General features: G+C 40.6%; 2 protein-coding genes across 3 annotated transcripts in view; one reads left to right on the forward strand and one right to left on the reverse strand.

Moving 5' to 3' along the window:
* Window positions 1-6,836: 6,836 nt before the first annotated feature.
* LSM5 (LSM5 homolog, U6 small nuclear RNA and mRNA degradation associated) lies at window positions 6,837-11,469 on the reverse strand. Its single transcript, XM_084510483.1, has 5 exons — window positions 11,319-11,469; window positions 10,306-10,401; window positions 10,052-10,079; window positions 9,327-9,399; window positions 6,837-7,581 (listed from the first exon to the last, which is right to left on the reverse strand). Exons 1-5 carry the CDS (start codon window positions 11,362-11,364, stop codon window positions 7,549-7,551), a joined length of 276 nt encoding a protein of 91 aa, XP_084366609.1. The 5' UTR covers window positions 11,365-11,469; the 3' UTR covers window positions 6,837-7,548.
* Window positions 11,470-13,715: 2,246 nt separating this feature from the next.
* Window positions 13,716-14,430, forward strand: part of AVL9 (AVL9 cell migration associated) — a 46,843-nt gene continuing 46,128 nt past the window's right edge. The window contains exon 1 of one of the 2 annotated variants that reach the window (XM_084510485.1): window positions 13,716-13,976. In XM_084510485.1, coding sequence (XP_084366611.1) covers window positions 13,893-13,976 — 84 coding nt within the window. In that variant the 5' untranslated portion in view covers window positions 13,716-13,892. The remainder of the gene's footprint in view (window positions 13,977-14,430) is intronic. The other variant, XM_084510484.1, reaches the window with a different exon arrangement.

Raw genomic sequence — 14,430 nt, forward strand, 5'->3', positions numbered from 1 at the left:
ATTTTACCTCACTTTAAAGTGCTGAGAAAATTACTTCTTCTGTAAAGCTGCGTTCCATTTATTATTTTAAAATGTTTTCTGAAAACAACATAATTTCATAGCCTAATCCTTAAAGCATTTCTTTTATGGTATGATTTTTTTTCCAAGTATCAACACAGGAAGATTCTAAATTGCTTTAGCAATGTGTTTGCTACAGTTGCATATGACCAACATGCCTTGTTTATTTATTTATTTTTTTTTTTCCCTTGAAACAAGTAAACAATGCAACCAGTACTTTCTTTCAAATGCTATACAGAAGAAAAAAGTACAGACTCTGCTCTGTTAATATGCTAATAAATAAGTGAAGGAGGCTGCTACAGATGTGGAAACTATATAGGCTTTGCTATGCTAATTTTAAAATGGAAAAAAAATAAAATAAAAAAAAGCTCTTATTGTTTCAACACTTAGCTCCACTTTTTCCTCATTTGCAAAGCAGATCCTTAGCTCTGAGAGACTGACTAGAATTACCTAGAACAAGCATCATTTTAGCATATGACCTGTTTGTTAGATGGTAAAAAGGTCGCTATATCTTGATTAATGTTATATAGCACTACACGATAGGATTCATAAACACATTTCTGTCCCAAGGGGCTCAGTTCTATTTTATTTTCCAGTGACACATTCCTAACAGCAGCTTTTACTTAGAGATGAGCAGCCTACAACTTCTTCAGTGGGTACTTATCCTAGGAAGTCAATAAATCTCTTTTCCATAGTCACAAGCAGTTTTCAAAGATGTGACATTTTGGTCCAGTTATTAACTGACCCTAAGCAAGGATGAAAATGCAGGACGATCAGTAAATGTGAGAAAGACCTTTGGTGTTAAGGAACCCAGACAAACTAGTGCAGCTTTCTTTCCTACTGACTTCAAAAAAACACTGCTGATCATACTGATAATCCCTCCAGTATTTACAGTTTACAGGAAGTGCTCAATCTACAAGAGCCTGACCTCAAAGTATAACTTGAAAAATAGCTGCTTAACCTAGAAAGGGCAAGACTGAAGAGAAATAACAATGTTTAAATATCTACTAAGCAGCTATAAAAACAAGCTTTAGTGTACATCCACTACACATGGAATAATGACCTTAAATTATCTTGCACTTTACAAACTGAAAAAGCAATACAGGAAAATTTTTAAGAATTATACAACCATTTGTCAAGAATGATACAGAAAGTCAATTGTTCACCTTTAGACTATGAAACACTAGATTATCTTTAAATGTTCTCACCCTATTGCCATCGCTTTGTGTATTTCTATGATCATCACACAAAAGCATCATCCCCAGCTGTGTGCTTATAACTATGTATGCATATGCACATGTGCACATGCAAATTCATTTCTTTATTATGCACAGTTGAAGATTACTCATAGGTAAGCCAATTAACATAAACAGCATTCAAATTAAACCTTAGTTACTTGAAAAACATTAGCCCAATGGATCACTGTAATCAGTATGTAAATTCTTTTTTCAAAATTCTGTTCTCATAAATCACAATAAAACCATTTCTTTTACAGAGCCTAGGCCATCTACTTTCCGATATTCACCTTCTCTGTCATCAGGTATTTAATAGTAAAACAACTGACAGAGGCCAAGCACTGTAACTAGCATAACAGCTTACCTCCACACCAGCTGCATTTTAATCTAAATAAGTATTATGGTTTAGAAAGTATACATGCAAATACACTTTTGCAATTACACAAGATTTAGAAGGAGTAATGTGCAACTGGATAGACCAAGGACTCCACAGTAGCATGCTACCTCAGATCAACATACCATCTAGAAGGAAGGGAAGTACAGAAACATTCATCCAGATAATACATGTAATAATAATAATAATAATAATAATAATATAATGCAGTAGTAGGAAAAGGTGGTGTTTGGTTTTTTTTTTTTTTTTTTTTTTTTTTAGATTGCATGTTAGTTACAATCCATTGAAACAATATATGCAACAACAGTTAAAACACTGGCACAGTGTCCTGAAATGAGCATTCACTGTCTGTTGCCAGATGCTGCCAGCAAACAAAGGCAGTAGGATCAGCAGAAGAGTGTAATACACTGGAACTGAAACTTTAAAATACATCACAAACATAGATAGCCATTCTCAGCACGGTCTACAGAGTTGTATAGTTATTTTGTAACTTGCAAGAATGAGACTCCAGAATTTGCCTCGGGTTATGTTAGATTTTAAATTACATTTTTTAAATTGTTTCAGAAATATAAGAACCTTGGTACAGTGACTCTCATAGACTGCATAAACACAACTGGTCTTTCTCCCATTGTGAGAGGAATAGAAAAATATTCCTATCCTCATGTTAGCGTAACTGAGGTCACAGGAGGATCTGTACTTTTCCACTGACTGAAAGGAACAGACCAGGTTCTTGTGCCTCCTGCATAGCTGAAGCGTTCAGTTGCCTGGTAACTTGTTCTAAGCTATTGCGTATGTGTTCATACACATACATGTAGGAACACAAAGCTGCCCGTTAGGTTTATGAGCCAAAATAGTTTACAGCAACACAATGGTTTACAGCAATTCAGAAAGTTTAACCTAAATTCCACAGAATTCGGTGTATGTGCTTACATGGTTTGATGAACAAAACTTTGTGTCCTTTTCTTTTTATATAAAAGTTATTTGTAAGTTAATTTGGAACATAGACAAGGCATAGTATTAAAAACCAAATGTATCAATTAATAGAAAAAAATACCTTTTCATATTGTTTTCGCTAAAACATATTTTAATTCTAATAAAAACAAACAAAAAAACACATTTCTAAATTTTCTCTTGTAAAACTGGAATGTCTCCAATTGTACCGTTCAATTTGTATATAAGATAGAAAGTTGGGCAAATAAGAAGCAACTTTAATCAGTCCTCACACTCAGTTACAAACCAGTCCTCGTATTACTTCTTAGAACGGATCAGGTTGGAAGGGACCTTAAGGATGATCTAACTCCATACCCCCTGCCATAGGCAGGGATGCCACCCACTAGATCAGGTTGGCCAAGGCCCCATCGAGCCTGCTGTTGAAACCGGACTCATTCTCACAGGTCCACATTTTTCGTGTGCTGGGGGCTCCAGACCTGGACACAGTACTCCAGGTCCAGGTGGGGCCTCACAAGGACAGAGCAGAAGTGAACAATCACCCACCTCCCTCGACCTGCTGGTCACACCTCTGTTGATGTAGCCCAGGACGCAGCTGGCCTTCTGGGCTGCTTCACACACTGCTGGCTAATGTTGAGCCTTTCATCCACCAGAACCCCCAAACTCTCCATGGGGCTCTTCTCAGTAATTTCTTTTCCCAGTCTGTCCTCATGTCTGGGACTGCCCCGACCCAGCTGCAGCACCCTGCACTTGTTGAACCTCATGCAGTTCACATGGGCCCACTTCTCCAGCTTGTCCAGGTCCCTCTGAATGCACCTCTACCTTCTGTTGTATGTACTGCACCACTCAGCTCTGTGTCATCTGCGAACTTGCTGAGGGTGCACTCAATCCCATCGTCTATGTCACTGATGAAGATATTGAAAAACAACAGTCCCAAGACAGACTCCTGAGAAACACCACTTGTCGTCACCGGCCTCCACCTGGACATTGACTCCCACTCTCTGGGTGCAGCCATCAAGCCAATTCCTTATCCACTGGATGGTCCACCCTTCAAATCCATATCTGTCCAATCTAGAGATTAACGTGTCATGTTGGACATGTCAAAAGCCTTACAGCAGTCCAAATACATGACATCAGTCTGTCTTCCCTTATCAACTGAGGCAGTCACTCCATCATAGGAGGCCACCAGACTGGTCATGCACAATTTGTCCTTGGTGAAGCCATGCTGGCTGTCTCCGATCACCTCGTCTTGGATGTGCCTTAACATTGCCTCCAGGAGGATCTGTTCCATGATCTTTCCAGGCACAGAGGGGAGGGTCACCGGTCGTTAATAATGATCTGTCAATTTATGCTTGCTGAGTCTGAGAGATCATGTGATGTCCTATGAAAAGGTATTTTCTTCTATTAATTGATACATTTGGTTTTTAATACTATGCCTTGCCTATGTTCCAAATTGACTTACAAATAACTTTTATATAAAAAGAAAAGGACACAAAGTTTTGTTCATCAAACCATGTAAGCACATACACCGAATTCTGTGGAATTTAGGTTAAACTTTCTGAATTGCTGTAAACCATTGTGTTGCTGTAAACTATTTTGGCTCATAAACCTAACGGGCAGCTTTGTGTTCCTACATGTATGTGTCATTCATACGCAATATGAGGTTGGTCATACAAAATCTTCCTTCAGATTAATCTTTCAGTTTTAGATTTCATGCAAGAGCAGACATCAAGTCTCCTTAACCACTGAAACCAGTGCCAATTTGTCAATGAACAGCATCAGAAATTGTCCTTGAGCATCTTTCTTCAAAATTTTTCTTTTTAGAATGTTAATATTGCTGCACCACAGACTTTCACTCGTAGTCACACATTCTTCTTTAGACTCTAAGGCAACTTAATACTTTAAAACCACAACATCAGTGTACTTGATACAGCTTTTCCACTCTAAATTTTGATGACTGTGAAAAGCTGCAAGTACTTTAAAAAATAACTTGCTTGTTCTTGCTAAAGAAATAAAAAGATGAAGCGTTATTAAGGACTAGTGCAAACCTGTAAGTATCCATAAAGCTATGAATAGGAAATGTATAATTTGTTAACATTACTATTTGAACACAGGCATGCAAAACATTCATCAGTTGAATTCTGAAGCCTATAGCTGAAGTGATGGGCAGTTCCCCCAAGGATAAAACATACACCAAAAGCCACCAGTAAGCTAGGAATCTCTTTAACTTTCATGTATTAAAAAAAAAAAAAAAAAAAAAGGATCTTTTAAATAAATAAATAAATAAATAAATGGGGAATGGGGAAATCCCAAATAGTCATAGGGAAAACAGTAAACATTTAGGGCTTTAATTTCTTTTTACGTTTCTTTTTATGTTTATTGTTTAATCAGGACAGAGAAACATAGAACATTCGCAACAGCAATATTCAGGTCAGTTTGAGATCTTGGTATCACTGAAATATATGTCAGTGAAATCTAAAGATGTGGGGATGGCACTTTAGGACTAATTTATGTTCATACATACATATATACCCACTTCCCAACTCCCCATCGCTATCTTAACTATGTCTGCAACTAAACTAAAATAGAAGGCAAAAACCAAGACAACCATGCAGCAAAACTGAAGATCACTGCAACCAGTGCTGTCTTAAAGATGGGAAAAAAAGTGCTGAAAGGTACCATAGTAATACTCGTTGTAAGCATAAACTTATTTTAACCAAATGATCCCTCCTTAATTTAATCTTTAAGCATTATTAAGGTTTACATATTCTTAAAGCCTAAGATATTATTTTTGAACAACCTACTTGCATTGACAAACTAATTGGCATTCTGGAGAATGCGAGTGTCCAAAACTTCTACAGGACAATAGAGTATCAACACATTAAAAAACTCTACATGAGCGAAGAAAAAACACTCATTTATTCACACTGAAAAATCTTACTTGCTCTTTCTAAACAACAGGCTACAGGAATATTGAATGCAAAGTAAAGCAGACTAGTCTGGAATTCTTTGAATTTTCTGCTCGACATTACAAATCTTTCTTTTCATATTATAAATCATTAAGAGCATGTGAGCAGTAAAGAAATTGTCTCTAGAGTGGTCTGCAGACATCAAAAGTCACAATGAAAATGTCTACCTAGGAGATAAGTCTTACCACTTCCTCTGAAGTGAGTGAACAAACAACCAAGGGAGGAATCGAGGCAATAGAAAATTATTCCAAAGATAAAACCCTGAGAACGTAAAATATTTGTGCTGTCTGAATAAAACCCCCAAAAGAAACAAAATAGTTTATCTTTCCCTTTGAAAAGTTGCTTTTTCTCTCTCAAGCATGAAGATACCCTTCAGTTCAGGAATGTCTGCAAAATAGTGAGCGAAGTACATACACTGGAATATGTAGAACTTACTTCAAAAAGTACTGCACCTCCTAGAAATCTTTTAGGTGCACCAAAGAAAAGATTTAATTTATCTCTAGGAAATAACAAAACTAACAGATGATACTCCAATCAAATTAAGGGGATTTTGTTTTTTAAAAGATGTTTTATTTATATATTTTTAAAAGGCTGGAGGAAGTGGAAGTGGGAACAGAAATGAAAAACCAGGGAGTCACTAGTATAGATTGCAATGTCCAGATTCACTGGTGACAACAGCTGAACCCATGTTCAGAGCAAGTGGGTCTGAATGTAGCATGTTCCCTAGGGGAAGGGAGAGCCTCTTTCCCCCTTAAAAGGAAAATGCAAAAAGTTTCAGCTTTCAGAAGGCAGTTCTATAGTTATATAAAGCAAAAGGAAGCAAAAGGATTTTGCAGTCTCCTGGTCCTGAACCCCTTCCTTCAACTCTTCTTTCCTCTTCTTGTGATTGGAAAGCAATGTGCTTCCTGCCTCTGGGAGTTCATACTTTACCCTACGTATGTTATACCCTACTACTTCAACAGCAGACAGGCACCAGCAATTCTCCTCCAAAGAGATTTAAACATAGGAATCAGTTGAATAGTGTATTATGAAAGTATAAGCTGCACTGAACAGTATTTAGAGTCAGGTTCCCCACCCTAGTGATAAAACAAATATATCGTTGCCTTACTTTATAGAAATTCTTATGAAGTTGTAGTTACCCCTGTATATATATCTATGTTTAGATCACAGGTGAGCAGAATCAACCAGGACTGTGTTTACTCTAAAATGAGTACTCTGAACTATGCAAGCACGCATGGGCAGCTCCTAGTTTAATTAAGCATACACAGCACCACTTAGTGGTGAAGATGAAGTCTCCACTGCCACAAATAAAAAAGTTTTAGCAGTCTTTTTTTCCCTAAACATTAAATCTGGCCTGTGTGTTCTTATTTGCCAAAGGCCATTACAGTGCCTTTAAGGAAGAATATCTACCGAGCCAAGGAGGTCCAAAACTGCTGAACCTCAAAACCAGCAAAACCAAAGTCTGCAGTGTATCAAATAGATGCATCCACTTCACAAAAGTTTCCAGAGTTGTCCAGCATTCTGCCAGTTTCTGGTGACACAAGTGATTTTTTGGCCTGTACGTCAATGAAGAGCAACACCTGTGTTTTACATAGGCTTGTGTCACAAATGAATGCAACAGATACAGAAAAAATTAGGCTGACAGCAACTGACACAATTTTGAAAAATAATTCTCAGTCATGCACTTAGGTAACAAAATACAATACTTAACCAAAAAAAAAAAAAAGCCTTTTATTCAGAACAAATTAGTACGTCTTTACAAGAAAGTCATGATTTCAACTTACAAAGTCAGCATTAGCAACACACCTTTCCTGAAGAGGAAATATTTGTCTTTTATCAAATGTCAAGTGATGCAAATAAAAAAAAAACAAAAACACCCATACCCCCAAAAAGCTCTATTTAGATTATATATAACATGTCTTCATAGATGACAACCGTATTAAATTTATACTTCAGGTCCTTCTCCTCCAGGAACCAGCTATAAAAGAATAAGAATTTTGTGTTAGTGCCATGGATCCAAGTTTTACAAACCTGTATGTGACAGTTCTTCCTTTAAAAGATTCTAGCAAATAGAGTCTTCATGGTAGATCACAAAAGTGGTTTTTAGATTCATTATTGTCTTCCCCTCTCAGAAGAGGAAACCAGTTACTGTCAGAAAGGGACATGTCAAAAAGAAAGTCCAAAATACAAATAATGTTTGACACTCAACACAAAAGGAGTTCCTAGATAATGCATAGTATGTTTTTTTCTTTATTATTTAGTTCAAGAAGATGATTCTGTCTTGAAATGCTACAGTTCATTTTTAAAATAACAAAGAATATGCTTCCTTTCAAGAAGTATTTCTCCGATTGCCGATTCTCCTCCACGCTTTTGCTATACTGGGAAGTTGGTTTTCCTCTTCCCAGCTTTCATGGCTAATCAAAGCTTGAAAAACTTGTAAAGAGTCTAAACCCTTCTACAGACAGCATGAAATAAGTCAGCATAGCAATTTCCCATGAATACAGTAAAGAACTCAATAGAAGAGTAAATTCATATGGAAAAATATGAATAAGGGTAAAGGGGGAAAAAATCTAACATTCATTTTACTTTGATTTTCTTAATAACCAGCTGAGCCCTTCTAAAATACAAAGACCTTTGGTGTTTTGTGGACAGAAGTAAGAAGCTTAAAGCACCGGTTTTCTTGACAGAAGACGTGCCCTTAAAAGAGGCACAAGAGCCCTCATACAGAAATATGTTTGGACCTTGCTGAATATGTGCACACTAAGAATCACAAGCTTCTGCTTCAAGGGCAATATACCACCAGATCAACTGGTTGGTAATTATTCCTCCCCATACAAGAAGTCAGAATATGCACAGCACTCTAAGGATGCAGAACAACAACAATTTCTAAGTCTTTTTTTTTTTTACTTTGAAATTAAGATAGCATTTGCTCAGACACACTAAGAAGGTGTGAGGCAGGTAGGACAACGATATGGATATTATTCCCCACTCATACAGAGCAGACAGACTCAAGTCTGTCTTTCTCTACCCTCAAAATTAGGAATGCCCTCATGTAAGAAGTCCAGATTTGATAAGTTATCAATGCATGTAAGCAAAAAACCACCATGGGTTTGCTTTTGTTGTAAAGTATCTATGAAGCTGCAGAATTCAGTTAGTAATGCATAATCACAATATTCCTATTTTAGTACTGATTTACACACATCAGCAAGTGATGAACAAAAAACAGCACTTCTGATTTGGTATAGTCCAGCAAACCTGCAGATTACTTTTTTTTTTCCGGAGCGTATTAAGGTACAGTTCTCTGGGCATCACAACGGCCAACTGACTTAGCAAGCTTTTAAGTATCTGAACTGCTGCAAAGACGTTACCTTACAGATAAAATAATGGATGAGATGTAGATGTATCCCATCCCACATACTTATGGAGGTAGACACTCATGGTTTAGAAGTCACTGTGGCAACCAGCTTATTCCAAAGCCAAAGTGATCCCACACCAAAAGACCAGAAAAGAATTGACCAAAATAAAATTACGGTCACGCTCCTCCTTCCATCCATTTTAAACTGTAAAATGTACAAAGTATGACAACGCGATCACTTCTCCATCATCATTCACATACATAAATGCTCTGGAAGCTACCTGAAGTAGCTCAAGTAGTTGACTTCAATCACTGATGAACAGGAACAGAAAAGAGACACATGCAGCGCTTTTACAACGAAAACTTACCATTGTTATGTTATTTCCATTTAGCAAAATCTGGTCTAGTTTTGTGATTCTTCTGCCCTCGGGTGTAATCTCACTGAAATAACAACAGAAGCAGTAAACAAGAGAATATTATTAAGAGTGACAACAGTTTTGATTAGAGTAATGGCACAAATCTACCCATTAAGGTGGCACTTACTGGAAGCAACAAATAAGCTATTTGTTCCTCAGTGTTATCTTGATAAACTGACCACCTAGACAGAGAAAGCTACCAGACAACTAAATAGATCTGTTGAACTTCTCTGCTCAGCACAAAAACCATACAGTTTTACCCTCTAAACCTTGGCAAATTCTTCAATACCACTGATACTCAAAATAGGTTTCAAACAGCAACACTGCGTGACAAAGTAAAAAACATCTGCTAACTTTTAAAATCTTTAGACATTAAGGAAATGCAAAAACAAACAAGCAAATAAACTGCTAGAGAGATCAACATAGAACCTATGCTAAATTAATGCTACAAATTACGAACTTGATTAGAAGCATCCACTGCGATAAATCATGTAAAAACTGCTCTATGACATAGCTGTCCTGAAAAGGTCACCCTCTACAGTTCAAGTCTGAGATATAAACTTCTCAGTTTGCAAATCTTCATGAAATATGAATACTCAGTTCACAGATCTTATACCATATTTTTAACTCATGAAACCAAAGTTTTAATAGCAACAAGACATAAAAATAATACTTACAATTCTGTAACATCTTCTAACACCATATCTGAAGGTCCAGTTTCAAGGAAAATAAGGCACAAAATTTTTAAGTCAACATACTTAATTATTTTCATTTTACAGTAAACTATAAATTTTAATCCGGAAAATAGAATATCAGAATACACTTAATCCATACAAAAGGGTTCTACTCAACAAACTCAATACTTCCAAAGACAATAAACGAATTGAGCTTAAGCATATAGTTGATGGTTTTAAACATATCCAAAGGATACTGACAAAATCATCAAATCCTAGAAGCGTTCCAACGATTTCTTTATCGCTCTTCATCACGATGTGAATGCGAGAGCCTATACATTTATCCACAAGTTCTGTAAATTAAAAAAGGAGGAATGCAGAGAGCTTAAGCAAACTTTTAAGACAAAAATCCTACCATCATGATGGCCAAAAGCTAGTTCACAGGGACACTAATAAAATATATTCACACAGAAAAATATGCATATAAAGTGGAAAAAAAAAAAAAAAAAGCTATTTCCTTGCACACATTACTACTATTGCATAAATAAATTTTTAAGTTGATAGACTGGAATAATGCACATACATTCACATTAGTGAAGACACTTTATTGTTACTGGTGTATATTTAACTAGGTCCTAGAATCATGACTCTATCATTAGGGTTGATAAAGACCCCCAAGACCATCTGGTCCAACCATACCCCTACCACCAGTGTCACCCACCAAACCACGCCCCCAAGCACCACGTCCAGCCTTTCCTTGAACACCCCCAGGGACGGTGACGCCACCACCTCCCCGGGCAACCCGTCCCAGTGCCCAACTGCTCTTTCTGAGAAGAAATGTCCCCTCATTTCCAACCTGAACTTCCCCTGGCACAACTTGAGGCCATTCCCTCTAGTCCTATTGCTGGTGAGAAGAGGCCGACCCTCAGCTCCCCACACCTTCCCTTCAGATAGCTGCAGAGAGCAATGAGATCTCCCCTGAGCCTCCTCTTCTCCAGACGAAATAACCCCAGCCGCCCCTCACAGTGCCCCAGCCCCTTCCCTGGGCCCGCTCCAGGTCCCCGACGCCCTTCCGGCCCCGAGGCGCCCTCCCGCCAACCGCCCCCGCCGCATTCAAACCTCCCGCCCAGCAGCGCAACAGCGGCCCCCGCCTCCCCGCGGAGGGCACAAGAGCCGCCGCCCCCGCCCCGCCGGCATCAGGGGCACGGAGCAGCAGCCCGAGAGCAGCCCGGAGGCGGCACAGCGGCGCCGTGCCGGCGGCCGGGCTCACCGAGCGGCAGGAGCTGCGACGGGTTGGTGGTGGCGTTGGCCGCCATCTTGCCGCCAGGCCCGCCCAATCGCTGCCGGCCTCCCGCGCGGAAGTGCAGGGTTCACCCAGGGCGGGCCGCTCGCTCGGGGCCAGTCGCCAGGCGAGAGCAGCCGCTGGCGGAGCCGTCGTTCGCGGCCCCAAAGCTCGTCGCTCTGCTAATTGGCGTTCGTCTTAATTAGCGCCGTGGTCACGCGCTGCTGTGCGTAAGGAAGGCGGATGGCGCGTCACGCTGAGGTGTTTTTTTTTTTTCGTCACGCGTTTCACAAAGTGGAAAAGATCGCTTCGGCTTTCATTCTCTTGTTGTTTAATCACAGAATCACAATTAATGGGTATTTCCCCCTATTTTTGCATTCCTAAGGCTTCTACTTTTGTAAATACCACCTAGATTCTTAAATTTTGAGACAGTCATCGTATCTCTGTCCAATTGTTACTTCCCTTGTCGTTTCTCCCTGTTTATTTTGCAGAAGTTTCCAAGCAGGAAATCCTGATCCCACCCAGTGCCATGATCACTGCCTTCTCCAACTCCATTTTCCTAACATTAAAAAAAAAAAAATCGTCCAAACAGGAAGTGAGATTGCAATCAGCAAGAAATCAGTTACAAGCCTCAATCCCAAATCAATGATTCATTTATGCTTTTCTCACACAGAAATTTGAAAATATTTATTATTTTTTTACTCACAAGCTCATCTCCACAAATTCACAATTTCTTCAGGAAGCTGGGCTATAGCTAAAAAGCACAGTGGATCTCCCAGCTGCCACAGGCACTGCTCAGGCCTGATGCTGCTTCTGGACATAAAACACACCGCCCGTGTGAACCTTGTTCACTTCAAGAAGCTGACGACTCCTTGTTACTGTTATGAAATTCAGAAATTCATATTTCATTCAAATTCTGATTATTGTACTAATGTTGGTTAAAGCTGGTGGTTGTAAAGTAAATATTACCGAGTGAAAAGAACAATGTGTATGGTTGAGTTTCTATTGATGTTTGTTGGAAATGCATTTCTAAGAGCGTCTGTGTCACCGCAGTTCTCTCTTCCTTTCTTTTTCATAAATACACGCTGTGAGCTGTGAAAAAGACATCAGTCTTCCTGAAACAAGCTGATGTTTTCAGTCCAATGTTTAACATTTTTATGGCCTTGGTGAGAAAGAAAATTTCAAGCAGTGGGAAAAAAAAAAATCTAATAATATATTCAGAGAAGCAATAAGCCATGATTACTCAGCAGTATCATTGAGATGCCTCTAGAATGAAAAATCCATAGCTGTGAGAGTGATGCCAGACTGCCCTTTCTTTCTTCAATGAACCAAGTAGGAGCTATAGTACCCCCATGCATCTTTTTTGGTATATCTCATTACTATAGGAGATAATGGCTAGTATTTAATACTTCTTTTTTTTTTTTTTTTAAGTATACTAAACATCATGAAAATAAGTTACAGAATAAAACCCAGTAAGAAATCATTTGCTTGCCAGTGCTGGATTGTTCCTTGTAGTTTATCCTTTGTTCCCTAAAGTATGTTTTATATAATGGAACTGCTACCAAACCTGAGGAACAATACGTAATTACATGCTTTATTGTTATAATTTGAGCCTCTGGATATTGTGTTAGCGATGAGATATTCTTTGAGCACTCTTCTTTTATACTTCCTTCAAAAAGGATATCTTCCTCTGATTTCCACAGAGAATCTTAATTACTAAGGGCATGATCTCTACCGAACGGTTTGAATAAACAGAGCTGAATCATAAGAAAGGTTAATGAGGGAGTGCGGCCTGGGTGCAGTGAGATAAAGATTTTTCATTTTTCTCTCACACTGCATTTGCATGTGCTCCTGGACAAACCTTTGAAGCATCTCCCTCGGGATCCAGCAATAAATGTTTAGGGGCAGCACAGCTCTAACAGCAGAAATGTCCATTTTGCTCATTTCCAACCTTCAGCAGCCGAGCTGACCTAGGCGGATTAAACCCTGCTCAGCCACCATTTCGCCCTGCCCTTAATCTGCACGGCTTCAACTTGAAGCGATGGAGGCTGAGGATACACCGCGCTCTGCACTTTCAAGGGGGTTTTGAGGAAAAAAAAATAAATAAATGAGAGGAGCTGGACCCTGCTGGCGGGGGAGCTGGGGGCTCCTCAGGGGGCTGACTGAGAGGAGAGGGGAGCCAGAGAGAGGTATTGGGGGCCAGAGAAGGGCTGGGAGAAATGCTTAACTTTCAATAAACTGAAATAAAATTTTAATGAAGTGGTATTTTAATGGAATTAAGCTGTTTCTCCTCCGCGTCTTCCAGGGAGCCGGCGGGCTCCGTGGGGCCGCCTCCTGAAGTGTGGCGGTGCCCGCCCCCTCCCGCCGCCCGGGGGCGGCCATGGCGCGGGGGGCCGAGGGCGGCGCCGCTCCGCCTTCCCCGGCCGGGCGCTGCGGAAGCGAAGGCGGTCAGGGCCGGGTCCCGGTCCCCGTCCCCGTCCCTGCCGGTCCCCGGGAGCCGGGAGGCGGAGCGGAGAGCCCGGCCTGGGCGGCAGCCTGCGGGGCGGCCATCTCCGGGGCTCCATGGAGAAGCGGGGCGCCCTGCCGCCGCGGGGCCCGGTGCTGCACATCGTGGTGGTGGGCTTCCACCACAAGAAGGGCTGCCAGGTGAGGTGGGGGGGGGGGGGCACCGCTGCCTGCAGCCATGCTTTGGGGTCGGGTTTTGGGGTGGTTCTTCAGCCTCTGCCTCGGGGCCGTTGGCGCTGGGGGAGCCGCCTGCGTGACTCTGCTTAATGCCCGAGCCAGGCGTGGGGCAGGGTGAGGGCCGGCAAGGGGAAGTCCTACAGCTCTCCCCACACACACCCTACATAGCCCCATACACACCCTACATCGCCCCATACACACCCCACACCGCCCCAGGAGGCCCAGAGGACCGGGCCGGGCAGGGGGCTGCAGGGCCACCCGGCCCCTCAGCCGGCAGGTTGGGGCTTCCACCTGCTTTCTTCAATTATTTTTATTGTTTTTCATGCTAAATAGTTGCGCTAATTTCATGTGAAGGCTCGGAGGGGGTTGGAATTGTGATACCTACTGCAAATCATACCCGTTTAATGCATTGTCAGGT

This window comes from Aythya ferina (assembly GCF_964211825.1).
Source record: "Aythya ferina genome assembly, chromosome: 2".
Taxonomy (NCBI): domain Eukaryota; kingdom Metazoa; phylum Chordata; class Aves; order Anseriformes; family Anatidae; genus Aythya; species Aythya ferina.

Excerpts from the sequence above, each read along its gene's own strand:
- LSM5 (XM_084510483.1), bottom strand. The coding sequence starts at position 11,364 with ATGGCGGCCAACGCCACCACCAACCCGTCGCAGCTCCTGCCGCTCG. Across the intron at positions 10,080-10,305 it reads AGGATTTGATGATTTTGTCA|ATATGGTGTTAGAAGATGTT; the intron begins GTATCCTTTGGA and ends CTGGACCTTCAG. Across the intron at positions 7,582-9,326 it reads ATGGAAATAACATAACAATG|CTGGTTCCTGGAGGAGAAGG; the intron begins GTAAGTTTTCGT and ends ATTCTTTTATAG.